The 20,144-nt window shown below is 38.3% G+C and overlaps 1 protein-coding gene across 5 annotated transcripts in view; it reads right to left on the reverse strand.

The window, feature by feature from the left end:
- Window positions 1-20,144, reverse strand: part of SCAPER (S-phase cyclin A associated protein in the ER) — a 165,949-nt gene that overhangs the window by 32,141 nt on the left and 113,664 nt on the right. For all 5 annotated transcript variants that reach the window (XM_055715699.1, XM_055715701.1, XM_005442654.4 and 2 more), the window contains exons 25-27: window positions 15,260-15,383; window positions 6,611-6,840; window positions 2,573-2,728 (exon numbers count right to left, since the gene is read on the reverse strand). In XM_055715699.1, coding sequence (XP_055571674.1) covers window positions 2,573-2,728; window positions 6,611-6,840; window positions 15,260-15,383 — 510 coding nt within the window. The remainder of the gene's footprint in view (window positions 1-2,572; window positions 2,729-6,610; window positions 6,841-15,259; window positions 15,384-20,144) is intronic.

A 20,144-nucleotide genomic window follows, 5' to 3' on the forward strand; every position in this document is an offset into this window, starting at 1 on the left:
TTGTTTTCCATCAAGTGTCCAAATAAACACTGGGTACCAATTCAGAAAAATTCGACTAAATTTGGGATACTTTTATGAAATGCTCTTGCGAGGCATACAGGGAAATCCAGACTGACAGCTCTTCCTACAGCAGAGCTCCAGAAATGGCCTAGCTTTGTACCCACAGGACAGGATCCCTTAATTGTTTAATACATGAGTTAGTGTTTAATTTCTGGCCCTCCGGAGATACCGCAGGTTACAGTCCCAGAACTCGTAACAGCCTGGGGGTGTCTGAAAGCAAAGGAGGAGCATCATGCAGGGCTTGGTCACCTCTGGCTCTTAACGGATTTCACTGTTGCAGGCACTGGGGATGGTCTGAGAGCCCTGAGGTGGCCCCGGTGTTAGCCACCCGTGTCTACTGTCCTACCAGCTCCCCGCTATGCCACGCAGCAGCGCAGCATACTAAGCTCTGCACGCAGTATAAAGAACACTGTATAAAAATACTCTAATGCATTTAATATGGAATGACTTTTATATGACAAATAACAGCCTGAAATAGTTCTAACAGAAAAAAACGAATTCATTTTGTGCCCCCCACGATGACAACTGAGGAGCATAAAGGTAAGTTCCCAAACTGGAAACATTCTATAGAGGAGGATATATCAAAAGAACAATTCACAATTGCTCTTGCAACAATGGTGAAAGGCTGACATTGTTTTGGCAAACCTTCTTTTCATGATGCAGCATCGGAGTGTTGGTACTACTTACTAGACATTTTTCCTCTCAGTAACAACTTCAAAAGTTTTATGATCAGAGTGGTTAGCTACTCCGGTGTACAGAGGAGCATAGTACAGCATGTTTGTTTGGTGCTCAACCACGTATCAACCGAGCTGGAGAATGAGAAATGCTGGATTCTGACTGAACAGGCTGCGCTGCCTCCCACTACCATTTACCACGAATGAAAGAGGTACCTGTATTTCTCACAAAGAGAGGCTGCCTTTTGTGCTGCAGATCATGTAACACACAACATGTATTACTGTATTGTGACACAGGAATTCGGTACATTTGAGCTCTGTTTCTGCCACCTTCATCTGTGTTTGGCAATACCTTTTTCCATTTAAATCACCTTGAATACTATGGACTTCTATAACACGACAGAATTACACTTTGCATTCACTTCTTAAATGAGAGTGGGCTCAGCTGATGAAAGATATTTAATTTAAACTGCCCTTCTAATCATTTACACCAAAGCTTTTGATCTAAAAGTGAAAGACAACAGTTTTGAAATCTCCAAGTTCATTTCCCTCATTTCTTTTCACGCTCAAATGAACAATCCAACCTGGAAATCGAGCACAATCAGCACACCTGGATAAAATCCCAAGCATTGCTGTTACATGCAGGTAGTAAGATCAGATACGTCATGCAACTGTGAAGAAAAACACTCAACCCCTCCAAAATTATTATTCTGCTACAAAGGACAGATGTTCTTGAAGGAAGCACTGCTGTATAATTTGGGGTTCAAAGATTGCTACTATTTGGGTGAGGCATGTGTCTGCTTCAGAAATTGCAAATATTACATTACTCACTTTTGTAGCTAGAACCACTATTCCTCTCCTCTAAGAGAAGGGTGATTTTAATTTCTTTTTTTTTTTTTTTTAAGTAAGCATTTGACTTTTGGCAGCGCTGTCCTGGAATGTAAAATGCCAAGTTGGCAGCTTTCAGAAAGGGAAATTTCAGTAAGTTGGGATGGTCTCTTTGGGCTCATATTTCTTGCAGTTCTTTTTCCATGTGCCTGTATCCCCAGGTTACCAGCAACAGCTCTTACCTACAGCTTTGTTTCTTGCTGCATATTTTATTAACTCTAGTTTTTCAACCATAGCATCATTGTATCCTTCAGGAATTCATTGTAAACTTCTGTCAGCCTCGTCTTTTCCTGAAATAGGTAACAGTCTAAGGGTTCCAGTACGTGCATGCCAGGGCTCTGAAATTCTGACTTTCACAGTGCCAGGCTGCCCTACGCTGAAGATGACAGAAGTCCAGATTTGCTAGCAGCCACATCCCTCATGCTCACTCCCCACAGCCTTGATTAGGTTACAATAACAAACATTTTGCATTAGAAAATTCCCTGACAAATACAGTAATACCTTCCTTCATAGGAAATATAATTCCCATACTGACAGCAGTATTTTGAAGAACAGGAGCTGAATTAGGCTGCTGTAGAGACAAATCAATTAAAGAGTTGATTTCAGCCGATAATAAAATACCTCTTGAAGTCCTTAGGACTGGACACTTCAAATTACCAGTGACAAAACCCTCTCTGTAATGATGAGCAAAGGAGATAAAGTTTGCAGTTCTGACAAATGACTTAAAAGAATCAAGACTCAGTGCAGGTAACTAATTACAGTTCAATGGTGAAAGGGTGAGCAGAGTGCATTTCCTGCACTGTTTCTTTTCCGGTTATTATTGTGTGACTAAGACCAGTCCTGTGGAACAGCCTCATCAGAATGCTCGTTTCCACGAACGCAGCGCTGGGGCAGTTACAATGGCTGCTGCCTGATGAACGCATTCAAGATGACAGGCCAAGCGCACCTACCTCCCATTAACAGCAAAACAGAGTCGACATATTCCATGCAGCACTGCTGTGGCATTTTGTAGAAAAGTTGCTATTTTGGGATTCTCATCAACAGGGCCTTGAATGGAGAGGAAACCGCAACACAGCTTGTCTATCAATCCTATGTTCACCACGTAACTAGAAACAGAGGAAAAATTGTATTAAAAAAATAGTTCCATGCCAGTTTTGGTAACTTTGCAAAAGCAATTTCTGCTTCTCCACTATCAAACCATACAAAACGCAGGTTGTGATTACTTCAATACTCTTTCTGAAACTGAAAAGAACAATTTCTGTTCTTTCTGTTATTGAAAGAACAATTGAACAAGAAATTGTTCTTTCAATAGAACAATTCAAATTATGGTGACTTCAGATTTGGCTCTCTGTAACTATCAGTAGTTTCTGTTAAGAGATCTGTCTGTTGTAGGATAATCTGTATTATACTGTACAAGAAAGATGAGTGTAAATGTTTATTTTATCATCCTCCTAGAATGACAATGGAATTTTGTCATGGTTAAATGATTTATAATAATCCTGATAGCTTTACAACAGCACAATTTCCTTTTAGCATGGAGAGACAACTTTGTAGAACACACTAATTCAAGAAGACAATGATGTTACCCACACAAGGTTTTATTGCAATACATGTATCATAACAACTACTGCCCAGTTTTTGGTTATTTTTTTTCCATTTTTCAATATATGCAACAGTTAAGAGACTATACAGAACATGCAGGTAACGACCTTCTACCATCAGTACGGAGGGGTCAGGATCAAAAAACCTCAGCAGCTGAACTAAAACTAAACACAGAAAACCATGCTAGTGACTTTTTTTTTAATTTTTAAACTGGAAACTCCTCTTTCCTTTTTATTATCAGAGTAGATGAGATCATGATTGCTGATCATCAGATCACTCATGCTTAAGTTTCTTTTTTGAATTTCTAATGGCTTGGAAACTTAGGCCAAAAAATTTGCTGTTCATCCTTGTACCAAGAACTCTCTGTCCACACCAGGTTCTCTCATACTTTGATCATCACCAACTCTACTTAACCTGTGCACACAGACATATTTTTTCCCATGTCACCTTACTGATATCACCTAACTTCACACACTTTCCTTTTTTTACCACAAACATTCAGCTTCTCAGACTTTACTCCATCTCAACTGTTCGTTCTGCTGACTTATGTGAGATAACTTCCTTTGTGGAGGCAAAAAATCTGCTGCAATCACCTCCTCCTCTTTGCCCTGTAATTTTCTTTGTATTTTCCTTCACTCTTACTAAGTGAGAGAAACTTCTTGTCAAAATCAGAACAGCTGCTGTTATACAGCCTGTGCCTCTACCTGACTTAACAGACACAGGGAACCACTTGCTTTCAGACACCATCAACCAATTCACTGTTTTTACACCAACAGCCTACACTAAACCATCCTGTTATTAATATTACTCAGTCCTACCAGCTGTTCTGTCTACTTGCTTGTCAAGACCATTTGTTAGTGATTGCCCCTTAGAGCCCCCTTGAGATGGGAACACCATTGACTGTATCTTTCCATAATGTCGACCATCCTGACTTGACTAAGTACAGAACATTATTAAATAATATTGATTCCAGTAAATAAATTATACTGATCAGATAATGCTTGTCACAGGAGCTGTACAAATCGTTATTAAAAATAACTATTCCCTCGCATGTCTTACAGTCTGACTTTGAAAAAGCAGAGATTTCTAAGATTAGGGAAGAAAACCTCTCCACTTCTCAGACAGTGTTGTTGCTCAACGGCTGGTCTCTCCTCAGTGCTTGGAGCTAGACTTTCTGCCAAAGTTTACTCTGCTGACACAAAGCTTTTGGAAGCAACGAAAGTAAGAATAAAACCACAGTGGATATAAAGCAAGAAGTCTAACTGCAGTATTAATTTTTAAAGCTGCTGAAGTGTAGCAGTTAAACACACTTTAAGACACACCGAGGTTACTAATCGCACACTCGCTGCTCAGGTAAGCTCGTCTGTCCTATTTAGCAACATGAAAGGTTACCAGCGTTAGGTTTCTTGCAGATTTTGATCTAAGCAATCTACCTGATCATACAGGTGATAAGCAAGCCCTCCTGTATTAGCAGAATAACTCCAGGAACAGAGCTGGGTATTAGATACATCACAGTCACAGAGAAATGCTAAGTGCTAGAAATCTCTCTGTGAAACAGAGGGGGGGGAGACGAAGAACTAAATAAAATACAGCTAATACTGACAGGTGATTACTCACAAAAAGGTACAACTATTCTCATCAATATTCTCTTCCTTTTTGCCTAAGAACATCTCTACAGTCTGACTGACACCTGCAAAACATATTCATTGTCCCTATTCCTTTACACCCACACCTGGACACAAAGTGGCGGCTCTTTTGGCAGAGAAGAAATGGATGAGAGTTTTCAGTCTGCTGGGACTATTCCTTAATGGCATCTGGAGACAATGAGAAGATGCATGAAGCACTCCCTTCGCTCAAGAACTGAGCATGCAGACAAGTGGAATGTCAAAGCTCTCTTATCTATCACCTCCATCTCCCAGTCTTTTTACCCATGGTGGCAGAGTTCAAATAACCGGGCTCCCCTTTCATACCCAGTGTGGAGATAATTGTTGTTTATGCATCAGGTCTAGTAGCCCCAAATGGAGAGAAAAAAAAAAAAATCAACTTTCCTCTTTCTTCCCCATCTTCCTAAAACTCTCATTTAATCAACTCCCCAAGGACATACGATACAACGACCAGGAGGTGAAAGATTCTCATTAATAACAGAATTTGTCTGTTTTTGACTAGTTTAAAATGCCCTCTCTCTTTTTTTCCTAATTGCGCTATTACCTTGTCATTGTGCCTTTCATTCTCCATTTATAACCAGATCCCCTAAAGTGCCCGAGGTGAGGGACCTAGCTGGATTCTCATGTATCTTCTTATCTTAAGGGTATGCCTGTGCTTGGCCCAGTCAGTGTCAGATGTCTGTCCAGCACAAATATCAATAAGCAGACCTCCCACCCTCCCATTCATAAACGAGGAGAATACAACATCCTGAAATTTCACACTCTATCAAAACCTGTTTGGGGAGAAGGCGGGTTACATGAGAACAATAAACTTTTAGAGGTCACTGGTATCTATGACAACTATCTGTTTTGCTTTCCTCCTCCAGCTGTCTTTTTTGTATCCGTCAACATCAGACCAGACTTGGAAAAGTCTGAAGATGCTCACCGTGACACATTTGCAGTAGCATATAATCAGAATTTCACTTCTTCAGAGGGCTGTCATCAGTACTGATGACTACTGATGACTAGTGAAACTGCACAGCTCTAGCAAGTCTGGTATATTGTTGGATATGTATTAGTTTTATGTATATATTATATAGACACTAATTATATATATTAATGTATTCAGCTTCAAGTATTTCTACCAAAGAATTAGAATGCTTCAAGTAAGAATGAGAAAAGTATTCTCTTTTAGTCGACTTGTTAGAATTCACTGAGTTATTTTAACTGACATTTTGCTCAAGAAATATACTTAGAAAAGAAAATTGCTGTTACAATACAGCTGCATTATAAAGGCTGAAATCCAATTATAGGAATTACTGGGTAATCTTTAAGTCAGCAGTATATATTCTACGGCAAGCTTCTATGAATACATGTATGGTATGCAGGACCACACGGGCAATAGGCACACACTGTTGACATGGAGAACTGAGAGAAAATAATATAAATATGGAAACTGACTCCTAGGTAATCAGGAGATGAAACGCACAGAAAGGCCACAGAAAACCAAGCCTAAAATTAAGACTCCTGGTTTTCTGTATTTCTGTGTGTGCAGTTTTTTGAAGAACATCTTTGTTTGAGAATATAGCATTTCAATAGGTGTCTTGATCACACACACAACCTACTCTTACTAAGTTACGAGTCAGAGTAGTTTGTTCCTTTCTTAAATTACTGTAATTTTCTTTCTCTGTAGTAAAGAAGGTTTAGAGAAGTTTGTGGTGGTTTTTTTTTTAATTATTTAACCTGATTAGGTCTTGGACTCTGCTGTTGAAGGCTTCCACTTGTGAGGATTTACTTTTCACTTCCTGTAATAACTTCAGTGCAGTAGGGTGGTTGTTTCCATCTGGGAAGCTCGAGATTAGACATCTGAAAATCACAGCAGTTATCCTCAGAAGTCCTGTTGTTAAACCTTCAAATATCTGCTTATTTGCACTTCTGCCTGAAATAGCATTATGGTCATCTGGAACACTAACCTAAATAAAGAGAAAAAAAGAAAGAACAACTAGAATTCAGTAAAAAGAATAAGTTTGTAGAGAAACAATTAGAAAGTTGCATAAGAGTACATAAAAAAAAGCAATATATTATAGCACACACATGGACATGAAAGCATTTTGGGTACAAGAAGAGGTCTACACCCCTTATGCAGATAATACAGGCTGAAACAGAATGTATCAAGTCAAAACAGTGTTTAGTGTACAAGAATCAAAGGAAGCCTTACAGCAGCAGAGTATTTCATCAGTATGATTGTGCTCTTAAGCACACACAGGATTTTTGATGAGTCACTAGCAAAAAAGCTTTTATTTTCCTTTAAATTTGACTGTGAATAAACAAACTACTGAGAGGGTTCCTTTTGACTACTACGCTGCATTACCACGAAGGCATATTAAATGTCTAGGATACACAAAGCATTCAGTAATACAGAAGAAAAATAGCTATTTTCTGTGCAAGAAATTTACTGCTGTATAGCAATCCCCTACCTGACTTTTGAAAAAAACACGATGTACCATCAGAAGGCTACTCAACAGTTTGAGTCCTCAACAAAGACGATTACAGAAGTGAGTATTTTGAAAGGCAAAATTTCTTGTGTCACAGCAGGTACAACTGTGGCTCTTCACAGAAAAAGGCAATATGCTTTGCAGGCAACAAGAACGATCTTTGCAATGAGATCTAATCCCTGATGGACTTTCTCTTTCATAGCAAAAAAACAAACAAAAAATTACAGAAATAGCCTGATGTAAGTGTCCTTCTAAAGAATTTTATGAGGAATTTTGATGTTAGAAAAATTACAGATTTTTTTTACCAAAAAACCCAAGATAGATTGCGATGCAACTCAAACCGCAACTAAGAAAAAAACCCAAACCTGTATCTGGAAGGATACTAGTTTACCCTTTAGAAAACAGCACATTGAAGCACCTGCGCAGCAGGTTTAGACAACCCGCAGCAAGGCCACAGATGCCAGCTGGTAACAACGGTGAAGATGCTGGGGAACACAAAACTTTTCCAGTCTATGAGGAGATACCCAGTTGTGCTGCTGAGCTTCTGCAGAACTGAACTCAGAAGCACTTACGGCACCTGCTGAGGTGCAGGCAGAAGGTAACGCAGGGCTGGTTTACGCCAGCGTAGAGGGAAACCTTCCCTGAGTCAAGGTAGGTGAATTACAGTGGTTCCCCTTCGCACCTGAAAAAACCTGCCAGAGAATTCCCTTTCCCTAGCAGGTGTCAGAACTTCTCAGCCAGGTGGTTTACTACTGAAGCTAACCCGGAGTAACCAAGTATTTCAAAGAGCAAAGTGCTCCTCCCTGGCAAGATGACCCTTAAGGCAAGGCTCCAGGTCTTTGAGTCACAGTCCTCTCAGCCAGCTTTTTTTCACAAAGGAAGAGAACTGCTAAATCTTCCAAAGTCGACAAATATGAAGAGTCCCAATTTTGTAAAAATTGAAAGCCAACTGTTCAAAGTAGAAATTTCTGACAGAGAAGGAGACTTATCAAAAAACCTACAAAACTGTCCTGACCAAATCTGATGAGAAGAATCCAATCCCCTCCCCGCAAAAAAACCCAAAACAAACAAATCCCGAAACAACTACAGGCGCTATCTAAGAAGACAGAAAAACTGTGTGAATCCTAGGGCACAACCTGACATACGGAACATTGTAAAGGATGACATAAATCATACGGTTCTAAAAGATGCCAATGGGAAATTCCTTCTACCCACCAGTCTCACATGAGGCACAGAGAAAGCCTGAGCACTTTTACGGATATCTTTATATTTTAATGATTAAGAACAGCAGGAAAAAGTCCCATGAATAAAAAAGGCCTGAACATCACAATATAAAACATCACCTGACAACCACTGCACTTGTCCATCAGATGTCAGCCACCTGTCAATCATGTCAGAAGCACAACATGCAGTTCTCTCTGACCAGGCCTCAGAGGAGACGAATATGATTTTCCTACATCATTAAACTAGAGCCCACTCCTACGAAAGGCTCTGAAGTTGAGATGTACAAATGTAAATCTGAAGACAGATCTACATGCAGGATACACATCTGGAAGGAAATCGTCATGGAGCTTGTCATTTCTTTGTATCTTTTTCTTTTATTTTTTCATTTCTGAAGTCCAAGACAACTTAAACCAGCTGACATCCTGCCCTCTTAGGATCACGCCGTAGGCGAGGCGTGGGCGGCTGCCCTGCAGCTCTGCTGGCAGCACAGGGGGTCAGGGCACAGGGCTCCCAGCACGTCCCTGCGCTTAACGCTGCCAGACCCCACGGAGCAGCACACCTCTGCCCAGGCACTTTTATGAGATGGCTTGAGGCTTTCAGCACTGTAATTAGTGATCAATATTGGCTGAAATTTTATTTTCATTCCAGGTTAAAATCATTTACACTCGGTATGCGCGAGTGAGGTCACAGAAAACCATTCCTCTCTGCACAGGTATCAGGAGGGATTTGGTAACACTTGGTAACAAAGAACAACATGCACATTTCTGTATTATTCATCAGCTCTGAGCCTTGTCTTGGTACTTAAAACTCATTGTAATAGTCTGTTTCTGGTGATGAGCCAAGTGAGCAAGTGAGAAGTCTTCAGCTGCTTATTCAAGTTCAATAGGAAAAATAGTATTATGTTGCTCATTATGTTGCTCCAGTAACTTCTGTTGACTAAAATAATTCACGCCTAACGGTTCTAATTGCCTACTGAAACAGATGGATTAAGCTTTGCAATGTATAAATTGACTTAAATGTGGTGACTTTGTACTAGGAATGCCAAGTTTTAAAAATTCCTAACAAATGTTACTCACTGCTTTTTCACCTAATATAAAAAAATTATATATTACTTATTTCCTAAAAGATTTATTAATATTTTGCAGTAGAGCCTTCCATTTGCTGTAATGGATGGTACTATAAATAAATGTTTATTTTTGTCTTCTAGTTGAATGTACATATGACAACTGTATTTTCTAAGTATATAGCCCTTAGCTACACAAGTTCGTGTTTTAATATAAAACTGCTCTTCCTAATCTGTATAATAAATAGATCTGGCACTCTTAATACAATCACTTATTGCAGAGCTGATTTTTCACATACACACACACACTTCCCCAAAAAATTGTATTAATATAAAGTGAGAACAAATGTGGCTATTATACAGTGTATGGGAAAGAGGAGACAGAAAGAAATCTGTTTTACAGAAAATGGGTAAGTTTGAACTTAATTCCTACCTTTAATACTGTCCGCTTATACAAACTCAAATGAGTGACAAAAGATCAGCTCTTTTACCAAAGAAGTAATTAATGGGATAGTGTGAAAATGTGTTGAGATTTATGTTCAGAATTAATTGGAGTGCTTCCAAAAGTGATGTCTTTCTTTGCTTGTTGATTAGTATATCAGGCAAGGGGGTCAGAAATCTTAAGATTTAATAGTGTAATTACGAAAGCTTTCAAGCTCTGCTTTCATTGTGTTGATTACACATGGAGTTAATGGTATTCAGAGAAACTGTTTGCTGAATATGGGCTTTGGATGAATAAACATTAAAACATTCCACATTTTTATTTCTGAGGTTTCATTGGTTTCACAGTTTAACTGACACAAATCTATAGGTATGATTACACACTTAGAGTGATTTGTCAAGTAATTGGTATAAAATGTATTTAAATCACAAAGAAAAATCCACGAAAATGTAACTATTGTTCAATCATTTGATACATCCAACATCTCAAAGTTATTTTAGCATTTATGATGACTGCCAATGCTGGGCCTAATCAAGACTCCTGCTTCTTTAAATCACTTCTTGAACCAAACGCTCTGATGACCAGATTCTCAACTCTGTGACAGTCTCCATACACTGTTAAGCCATTCAGCAGAGAATTCCTTGTGCAGGGATTCCCTTGCTTGTGCGGAGCTGCCATAAGCTCTTCAGCTCTGCCCACCACCCAGGACTTAATCCTGCAAGATGCTGAACAATATGGCCCCAATCCAGTAAAGCACTTAGGCACACATTTAATATAGCTGCAAACGCTACTCCACTCTGGCTCATGTCACCAGAAGTACCTCTGCATATCACAGCACATTTTTTCTCAGTGCTAACAAAAAAACTTCCCAACAAACAATTTACAGTTGGCTACTTAGAGCTGTCACTGAAAACTCATTTATATTTTTGTCTTGGAAAAAGCATAATCCTTCACAGCCATGAAGAGTTTTAAATACAGAGCTGCTAAACCCGAATGGAAAGTCTTCAGACCCATCGAAGCACCCAACTGCTGTTCATTTGGTCACTTACGCTGTATTCTTCTCCCACCCACAGTGGCAGTTTTGTGCTTTTTGCATGTGTAAGTCATTTGGCTTGCCTCAAAAACACTCTAAAAAAATATGTATTTTCAAAATATTATCTATAGGATGTCAGAGTTGCTACGTGGCAGCTAAAGAAATGGAAATGGCCCAGGCAGTCTATAGGCTTAAGATGGTGCAGAAAGGTTTAAACTCTCCACTGCTGAACACTTCAATATGTCATGACTTTTCTTACCACAGCCCTATCTTTAAGATTTACTACAGGATTAACATACTGGCTGCCTACCGGAGTAAATAAACAAAACAGAAGTTTTTGGTCTTTTAAAAGTTACATTATTAAAAAGAAAGAAAAATACATGAAGTTTCTGTGCTTTTTTTTTTTTTTTTTTCACACTGTCAACACTGACCAAATTGCCTTAGAAATGATCTGATGCACAGAGCTGACATCTGAGGTACTTCCTTGCCAGCCTTGATACTTCTGGGTGCTGGTCCTCAGGTCTTCAACGAGAACTGAAACCAGAGGGAGAGCTTTAGATCTCTTAGTGACCGAGAAGGTAGAAACTCTCCACAGTCTCGTTATTAGGGGCTGGAAGTACTGTCAGTGCCACAACAGCACAACGCTGGGGAGACAGAATGTAACTTCACATGTTTTTATGTTCACTAATGATCTACTTTAGGGTGTTCAGATGTTACACACTCAAAGATTGCCTTAAAAAAAACTTCCAGTAATTTGGTTGTGGTTTAACCCCAGCCAGCAACTAAGCACCATCCAGCAGCCACTAGCTCACTCCCCCCGTGGTGGAACTGGGGGAGAGAACTGGAAGGGTAAAAGTGAGAAAACTCGTGGTTTAAGAACAATTTAATAAATGAAATATGATAACAATAATAATGATGATGACGTAAGGAAAAGCCAAATAACAGGGAGAGAGAAATAAAACCCCAGACAGTTTGCTCGCCACCACCCGACCAATGCCCAGCCAGTCCCTCAGCAGCGGCCCCCCACCAACCTCCCCCTCGTATTACTGCTGAGCACGACCATGACATCGACATCGTCATCGTACAGTGTGGCACAGCCCTTGGGCCAGCTGGGGTCAGTGTCCCCTCCCGGCCCCCTGTGCACCCCCTGCCTGCTGGCTGCTGGGGCGGGAAGAGGAGCAGAAAAGGCCTTGGTGCTGTGTTATGTAGCTACCTAAAGGAGTAATAAAAATAATCTGATTCTAGCCTTTTGCAATTAATCTTAAGAGTCTAAAGATTTTATTGCATGTGCAGGGTACTAGCAGGAACGCACATGAACAGAATTCCACGACTCTATGAAGTGCACAGCAGAAATGTCTCAGTGTCTAATTCACAATGAGTATTGATTTGCACTGTGCTTTAACGGGTAACAGCAGGTATGCTATGATGGAAAAGATCTGAATAAATGAACAAAATCTTCTAAGGAGTTTTACCGGACAAGGTCGTCTTGTCCAGCTTGTTATTCTCAAAAGTTTTTTGAAATGTCACTTTCATCTATCCGAGAACATATAGTTCAAAACCAAACTGTCATTCTCATTGTGAAATCATGAAAGGACAGATATCCAAGAAACACTCCCAACCCCCAATCTGTTTACTAAACGAACAATTATTTACAAATGCAGGCACAGATATTTACAGTTTATATCTACGTTTTTTCCAGTTATCTTCACGGAACAGTGTATGACGGCTGTCTAAAAAAAAAACAAACCCAAAATCATCCTTACACACTCACAGCTCAGCTTCACGTATACTTCTCTCAGTGTGAAACCTTCCAAAATATACAATCAAAAAAGTTCTCATTATTTTGCAACTGTCTTCCGGGTACAGTAGACAAAGAAGAGCAGAGAGCTCAGTCTGTAGATAAATGAAGTTACAGCTCGAGCACAAGACCTGCATGGATGTAGTTGGGAAGGTTTGATCCATTAACCACTGAAATCAGGAAACACACTACTGCTGACCTCAACAGCCATCGACTTTGTGTCACCTGAGCCAAGGAGGCTAAGAAAGGTAAAATGGCAAGTAGCCTACAGAAGGTTTTCTACCAGTCTGTTTAGGTATTAGATAAAAGGAGGTCTAAACAGGACACTTCTAACAACAAACCTGGGTAGCTGGATGTCACAAAATGGTAAGAAATACAGTCCGTTTGTTATTCTACCATTTCCCGTTGGTATCCCAGCTTTCGTCAGAGAAAAAATAGTTTTGCTTTTTTTATAATTCCTTAAGTAATATTTTGAGGAGGAAAATGTTACACATGAATAAAGAAAAGTAAGTATTTTATCATCAATGAGAAGTGACTTGTTTAAATTTTATTCTTTAAAAATATATAGCTCTGCATTTTAGCAACACTGAAGCTGACATTGCATTCTACCGATGAATAAAACCAAAACTAAAACCACATTAAATTGGTTGGAAGTAATGTTCATACTAGCTGTATTCAAGGATATATTTAAAGGTTTCTCAAAACTGAATTCTTTCTGTTTGTATTCAGCAAATATTGGCATACTTGTTAACAATTTGTTAAAACCTTACAAATATACATTCTCATTTATTACTTTTGGGTATTACCTCGGGCTTTTTTTCCAACAATAAGTGGAAATACACACATTACAGGCAAAGGCAACATCATCCAAGCTCATCAAACTAGGAATACTGGAGGCACGTAAATTGTTCGGAAGGGTGTCTTTTAATATTTTGGTATTTAGAGCTGGATCCATTAAAAAAAAAGTGTTCTCCATTTGTCCAAATTTTTTTTTGTGAAAAAGAAAAATTCAGACTTGATCTGGTTTATTATATTTTCAAGAGAGAAAAATCAGGGTCAGAAACGCACCACCATTTATTTTTTTATACTTAAATATGTACTTCACGGAACTATGAAGATATGCTGGTGCAAGGGCCAATTTCGTCTGAAGAGAACATAAGAAGCTTTATGCATAGGGGAAAAAAAAAAGTCCACTGTGCATCACGGGGAACACTAAGCTTTAATTACAGTTTTGCTGCAATTCAAGGGTAGTGTTTGGCAAGGGACTGAAACTGGCTCTACGTGTAGTGTATTTTCTTGTGCAGTATCTCTGCTCTCTAGGTGGCCAACATCTCCTAAGATGTACCCTCTGTATTTCTTCAGAAGCGTAGGTCATTTGCACGGTGCTACTCCCAGAAAAGGGAAGGTGTCTGGCATCAGAATGAATCCTGTCACTTGTGAAGTGCTGAAGGATTTCGCCTCTTGTGTAACGAGCGCGCACCCCTGCTCTGGCCGGCCCAGCACAGAAACACACCTTTCACTGAGCGCGGTGGATCTAATACCTGGAATCCTCTTGGAAAGATTTGGTGAAAAACAATGAGCTGGCAGCTACTTAGAGGAGAATGCACAGGTTGCACTGGGGTTTTCTTTGTGTCAAGGACCTTCGGACCATCTTTTTAAAGTGTTCATCAACAGTCCTATGGCTTGTTGATTCTAACAGTGTCATTTAAATTATTTAAAGTATGTACATAACTTTTCAATTAACAAACTGCTTGGCTCATGAAAATACATACACACAATTTATAAGTAGAAAACCAAGACTAAATATCTTATGATGAGCAGGTCACTATGAATTAAAAATGAGTTTTCAAATAAAATATTTAATGACATTTCAAATTAAATGAAACATTGGAAAATTAAAACTTTCAGAGTTAGAAAGTCCTGCTACTGAACCACTTCAGCAAATCAAACCACACTAACGTATCGACCTGACATACTCCTGATCCTGACACATGTAAGAATCAAACACACATGGATAACTCATAATATTCTATATTTTAAGTATTACTATAGGGTAAATTAAAGAAGAGGACCTCAGAAAGAATTAAAGACAGAACACTGTCCACTCACTAAAGTTCCTGGTACGTATGCTTTTGCAGAGTTTATTAGCAGAAGCAAGAATATCCCTTTGTATAGAAGTACAGCAGATACAGTTAACAAATACATACAATAAAAGAATCTTATTATTTGGAGGCTTTATTCACATGTATCTCCTGGTGTTCTTATACTCTAAATACTCTAATTAATGTTTATGACGCATGTAAAATTTTTTGAATTATAAAAAGGTATTTTACATACCGTAAACTGGTGTATCAACAGGTCCATTAGAAATGTGATCCTATTACTAAAAAGAACATAGGTGCAGTTTTCTGTGCAATTACTGCAGGTGAGGCTGTACACATTTAATGTATTGCAGAGTGACCTAAAAAATCAGAAGGAAAGGAAAAGAAAAGGAAGAATTTTATTTTTTTCTTCAGTAAATTAAAAGCAACTAAATGGAAGCACATCACCAAACCTTCAGCAACTCACATCCATCTTCTCAAATTTGGGATTCCAAACAGACCTAAAAATTTACATGAAATCAGCTAAATAATTAATAACTTCCAAAACAGTGAAGCCATACTTATTTAAGTCATGCACTGTATGGCTACTGGACTCCTTCATATTCTAAACGTGTAACACAACTTACACAGAGTATCAGTTAATTTCATAATCTGGATATGTAATATTATTTTCTTGTGGCTTACAGCTTTATCACACAAGTAATTTGGGTACGAGGTTCCTTTCCTAGCGCAACCTTCAAGAAAAAACACCCCCTGTATGAAGTCATTAACAGCAATTCACAGTACACCAGGACCAGCTCTAGAGGGAGGCTGTTGTGTAGCGCCTGTGAACTACTAACACAGGGAACGGAGAGAACTGAGTAGCTTGCACCAAGCCAGCAAAACTGAGCAGGTGAAATTCCTATCCAGAAACTTCTCCTGACATCCTGTGAACCACTGCTGTACAGAGCCTTTAAGCGCTGGTATGAAACTACAATGGCATCAACTGACCTACAACCTACGGCTGGCATGAGGAGGTAACACGTTTGCAATGGTAAGAACAGAAAGTCATAAGCACGACAAGTCAGCGAAAGCTCCAGATGTACAAAACATGCCCAACCATTCTTTGCATCACGTGCAGTCATTTCTATCTGCTCCAATTGAAGTGTTCTTCTCAAAACAGAACTTGCAGGGAAGCTGGGACCAGTCCTACAGAATATACTCACAGAGAAGATAAATCTGAGTACAGATAATACTATTTCAGAATCAACACAAAATTCATTTCTTGAACTTTGCCTACTACAAAAGCTATCACTGTTAACTATACAAATATGCACACAGACACACAACACAAACATATCGAAAACATACACAATAATAAAGATGGCTGGATCTTCAAATTGTTTGTCTGAAGTAAACCAAAAGGGAAAGAACTCTTACTTTGTTGTTGTTATTTTTTTAACATGAAAAAATGTGACTAAGTTCAAATAAGCTCCACAGAAGAAAATAAATCGTGAGCACTGTCAAAAGGTCAAAGAAAAGTGGGACTGCAACAAACAATAAGTTATCATCCAGAAATCATCAAAGCTGGTATTTAATATACAAGCTGCAGACTAATTCAACACAAAGAGAGAGTTGAGTTTTACGCTTTATTTTTCTCCTAGAATATTTTTTTAAACAACAAAGTTATTTACATAATAAGGAAGGCTGCTTTACTGATTGCTGTATTCATTCCTGTGGCATCTGATTACTTAGCACGGCTCCCCAGAGTTGAAATGGAAACATCTTATACACATATATGGTACTTCTCAAGCCAAGAAAAGCTGGAAATGCTCTGAGGCCAGAATATTCAAGAGTAAAATTTTTTTTCATTTGCATTTCTGGATGTCTTTTCTTCAGCTGGAGAAGTAATTCTGAATTTTATGAAGAAGCGCTACCTTGCTTGGTTTGATCTGTAAGAACATAATAACATTCTGAGTATCACCATATTACCAGTCATATTAATTTTACTGTACTGGTAATGAATTTTACTCTACTGCCTAATTAAATCCATTTCAATTTGCAGTTCATATGATATTAAAACAGTATTAAATCATCATTTATTGATCAAAGACAGGTTAATTTTCACCTATTTCACCTAATTTTTACCCTACAAGGACAATACCTATACAAAATTCATGTGACATGCTTCATGTGTGTTTTTTAAAACCTGCCTTGCAACAGGATTCCCTTTTCTTACCCTGACTAAAGGTATTTATTTCACTTTCCTCAGTAATGCTGCAAAAACTTTTCATGAGGAACCTGCTTTTACTTTTCATGCAAGATTACTCCCCTGTGTGCGTGTGTTTACGGGGGGGGGGGGCGGGGGGGGAGAGATGAAACTGTAATAGTAGTTTCTATTTTCACTTGAGAAGAAGATGCTTTAAATCAGCATCTGTCATTTTATCAGCTATTCCGAAATAAAGATTAATTCTATTTAATTATAAACATTATAATTTACCCAAAACGTCAAACACAAATTTGTTAGTTTAATGCATAATTTTGACAGCATTTCAGAGTTTCTGAGGTGATTTAGTTAATTCACTGCAATAATGTGTTTTGATATATGGGATTCCTCATTCCTAAGAGATTCATTTATTTTACATTTGAAAACACAGAAACTTCCCACTTTATATATAGAACAAATTTCACTGTAATAATGCATCATGCTTTTTTATTTCCCAGCTGAATCTCCTGTCAGAAAAAGTACTTGCGTTTTCAGAGACTCAAATAATGAATTTGAAAAGATGGTGTAGGCAAATGGATGTCAAATTAATTTTTCACAACAATAAAGAGGGTTCTTTTAATTGATAACATAAGCTTGCTAACTACAGTTCGTCTAAATACATCCTAATCATGGCACGCTCTGAACTATGATTCGGTTCCACAATTCTTTTTTAATTCAAAATTGGAAGTGTCAGCACAGAAGTCGTCCCCAGGTGGTTTGCAGTGTTAAATGGCAGATTAAAGACAGCACAACTAATTTCTTTACTTTAATCTTATTAAGGAAACGACAGCTGTCAACTGTCACCATTTCTGCACAAGGCCTCTGAGACAAGCGCACTGCTGCAAATGTCAAGCCAGAACTTTATTTAACCATCAGCTAAACTCTGTGGGATGAAAAGCACAATACATTTCTCATCGCCTTTTTTTCCCTGCTGGAAGTTCTAACTGCTATTAATTCCAAAACTTTTATCTCCAGACACATCAAAATCAATCGAAATAGTGAAGTATGAGCCTCACATAAAGCAGCTCTTTATCGATTACTGATGTTGCACTAAACTTTGTATCACACCCGCAAATCAGCTTTAAAGCTATGTTAGACAGCGTGTATACTCAAACCGCACAGTAAGTCTGCCCTCTGATGTAAGGCTTTCCTCTGGAGTAAATCCAATTATAAAAACACTCATTATGGTACACAAACTTTGATCCAAAAAAGAAATCCATCTTTAAACTAGACAAAAATATGTATCTGTATGTTATATTTATTTTACATGACTACACAGAAATAGGAAGAGGATTCATTTTAATCAACATTTTCAAGCTAGATCTCAACAGTTTATATGTATGTACATGGTTTTCTTTTATGCCAGCACATCTTCCCTTTCCTCAATTTGCCTGATATAAACAAGTTGACAAACTGTTACTTTTATTTAAAATACTGGGGCAGCAACAGCTCCAGCCACACAAAACTAACCCACCATAGTGCACCAGGGTATACAGGTAAGAACTCCAACTTTTGCTTTATAAAAATCAGGGAATCATCAACATATAACGAGTTAACCCGTTTCAAGCGTAAAGCTTTTTCACAATACTTTCAACTTCTGAAGATCATAAATTAATATAACGTGATTATCAATGAAGAAAATAACCCGGGAATCTTGATTTGGTAGTAAAGCAATACACACCTAAACATTATCAAGTTTAGGATGTGCTAATTCAGCAGTGAACTGCCCATTTTTAACCAGTTTGAATATTACGCAGCACTCTGATGGGAAAAAAGTGTTTAGTACTGGCATTTAAAAGCTGAGCTGAGAAGAAATGGGAGGTGACCTCCTACTGAAAAATGGTGCACAGAATGGCTGTAGGGTGGAATGGTTCAAGAGCCACCACAGTAAGAATATGGATTGAAACAACAACAACAACAACAATTGATTTTTAGGTAAAAATACCAATTTTACCTCTCAAAGACTACACAGGCCTTTATACTTCACTCACAGGGCCCATTACACAATCAGGAACCCTCAAAGACTCATAATCAATTACTATTTTGTCTGTGGTTTACATTATTTAAGGATATCCATTTAAAAAATGAGCCCCAGCTGAAGTCTAGTCTCAATTAATAGAGAGAAGACAAAACTGGACATCAATTCTCCTTAAGACACTTCCAAAACCAAATCAGTCTCATTCTGAAATGTTACTGTATTTATGAATAAACTATTTGATGACAAGTGACAAACAACCAATTTACCCCAACATTTACAGGTGTGATAGCATTTGAAAAGTCTTCTACAGAATTCTCCAGTCCCTAGCTTATCAACTGTTTCACTGCAAGATCTGGCTCTCAAACCTACAGTTCTGTGACATTTCACCAAGCTCAATTCAACAATAAAATTTGTTCCTATATTGCATGGGAAGGCAACACTGCTCAAGAATATCTTGAGCTCTGAGAGCCTGAAATCCAGCTCTGAGACAGACAGGCATACATCATGAAAAGAGACAGATGCTGCAGGTTTCAGATGTTGACCTTGCACAGTGGACATCTGCTTTACAGTTTCTTTATGTCCTTCTACAAACTGCTGGTTTTCAATGAATGTTTCTCTAGAGGGACTACTAACCCTCAGAAGAAAACAAGAAAGCTTGTTTTGTACTTTACATAAAAAAATGTGTGAGCAATCTTACAGAACTGCATGAACACTAACAGCGTAGCTTAAGAAATGCATGCTCACCAAACCAACTAAAAATTACAAAGAACAAGCTGTAAAACCAGTTCTCAGCTCAAATTAGTTCTAACTGAAAAAAATAATTTGTATCAATACCACCCATAATATTATGCAGGCACTGTTTTCTCCTTTTTATGTATATAATTATGGTTCCGGGTT

Source organism: Falco cherrug, chromosome 7, assembly GCF_023634085.1.
Source record: "Falco cherrug isolate bFalChe1 chromosome 7, bFalChe1.pri, whole genome shotgun sequence".
In the NCBI taxonomy this organism is placed as follows: domain Eukaryota; kingdom Metazoa; phylum Chordata; class Aves; order Falconiformes; family Falconidae; genus Falco; species Falco cherrug.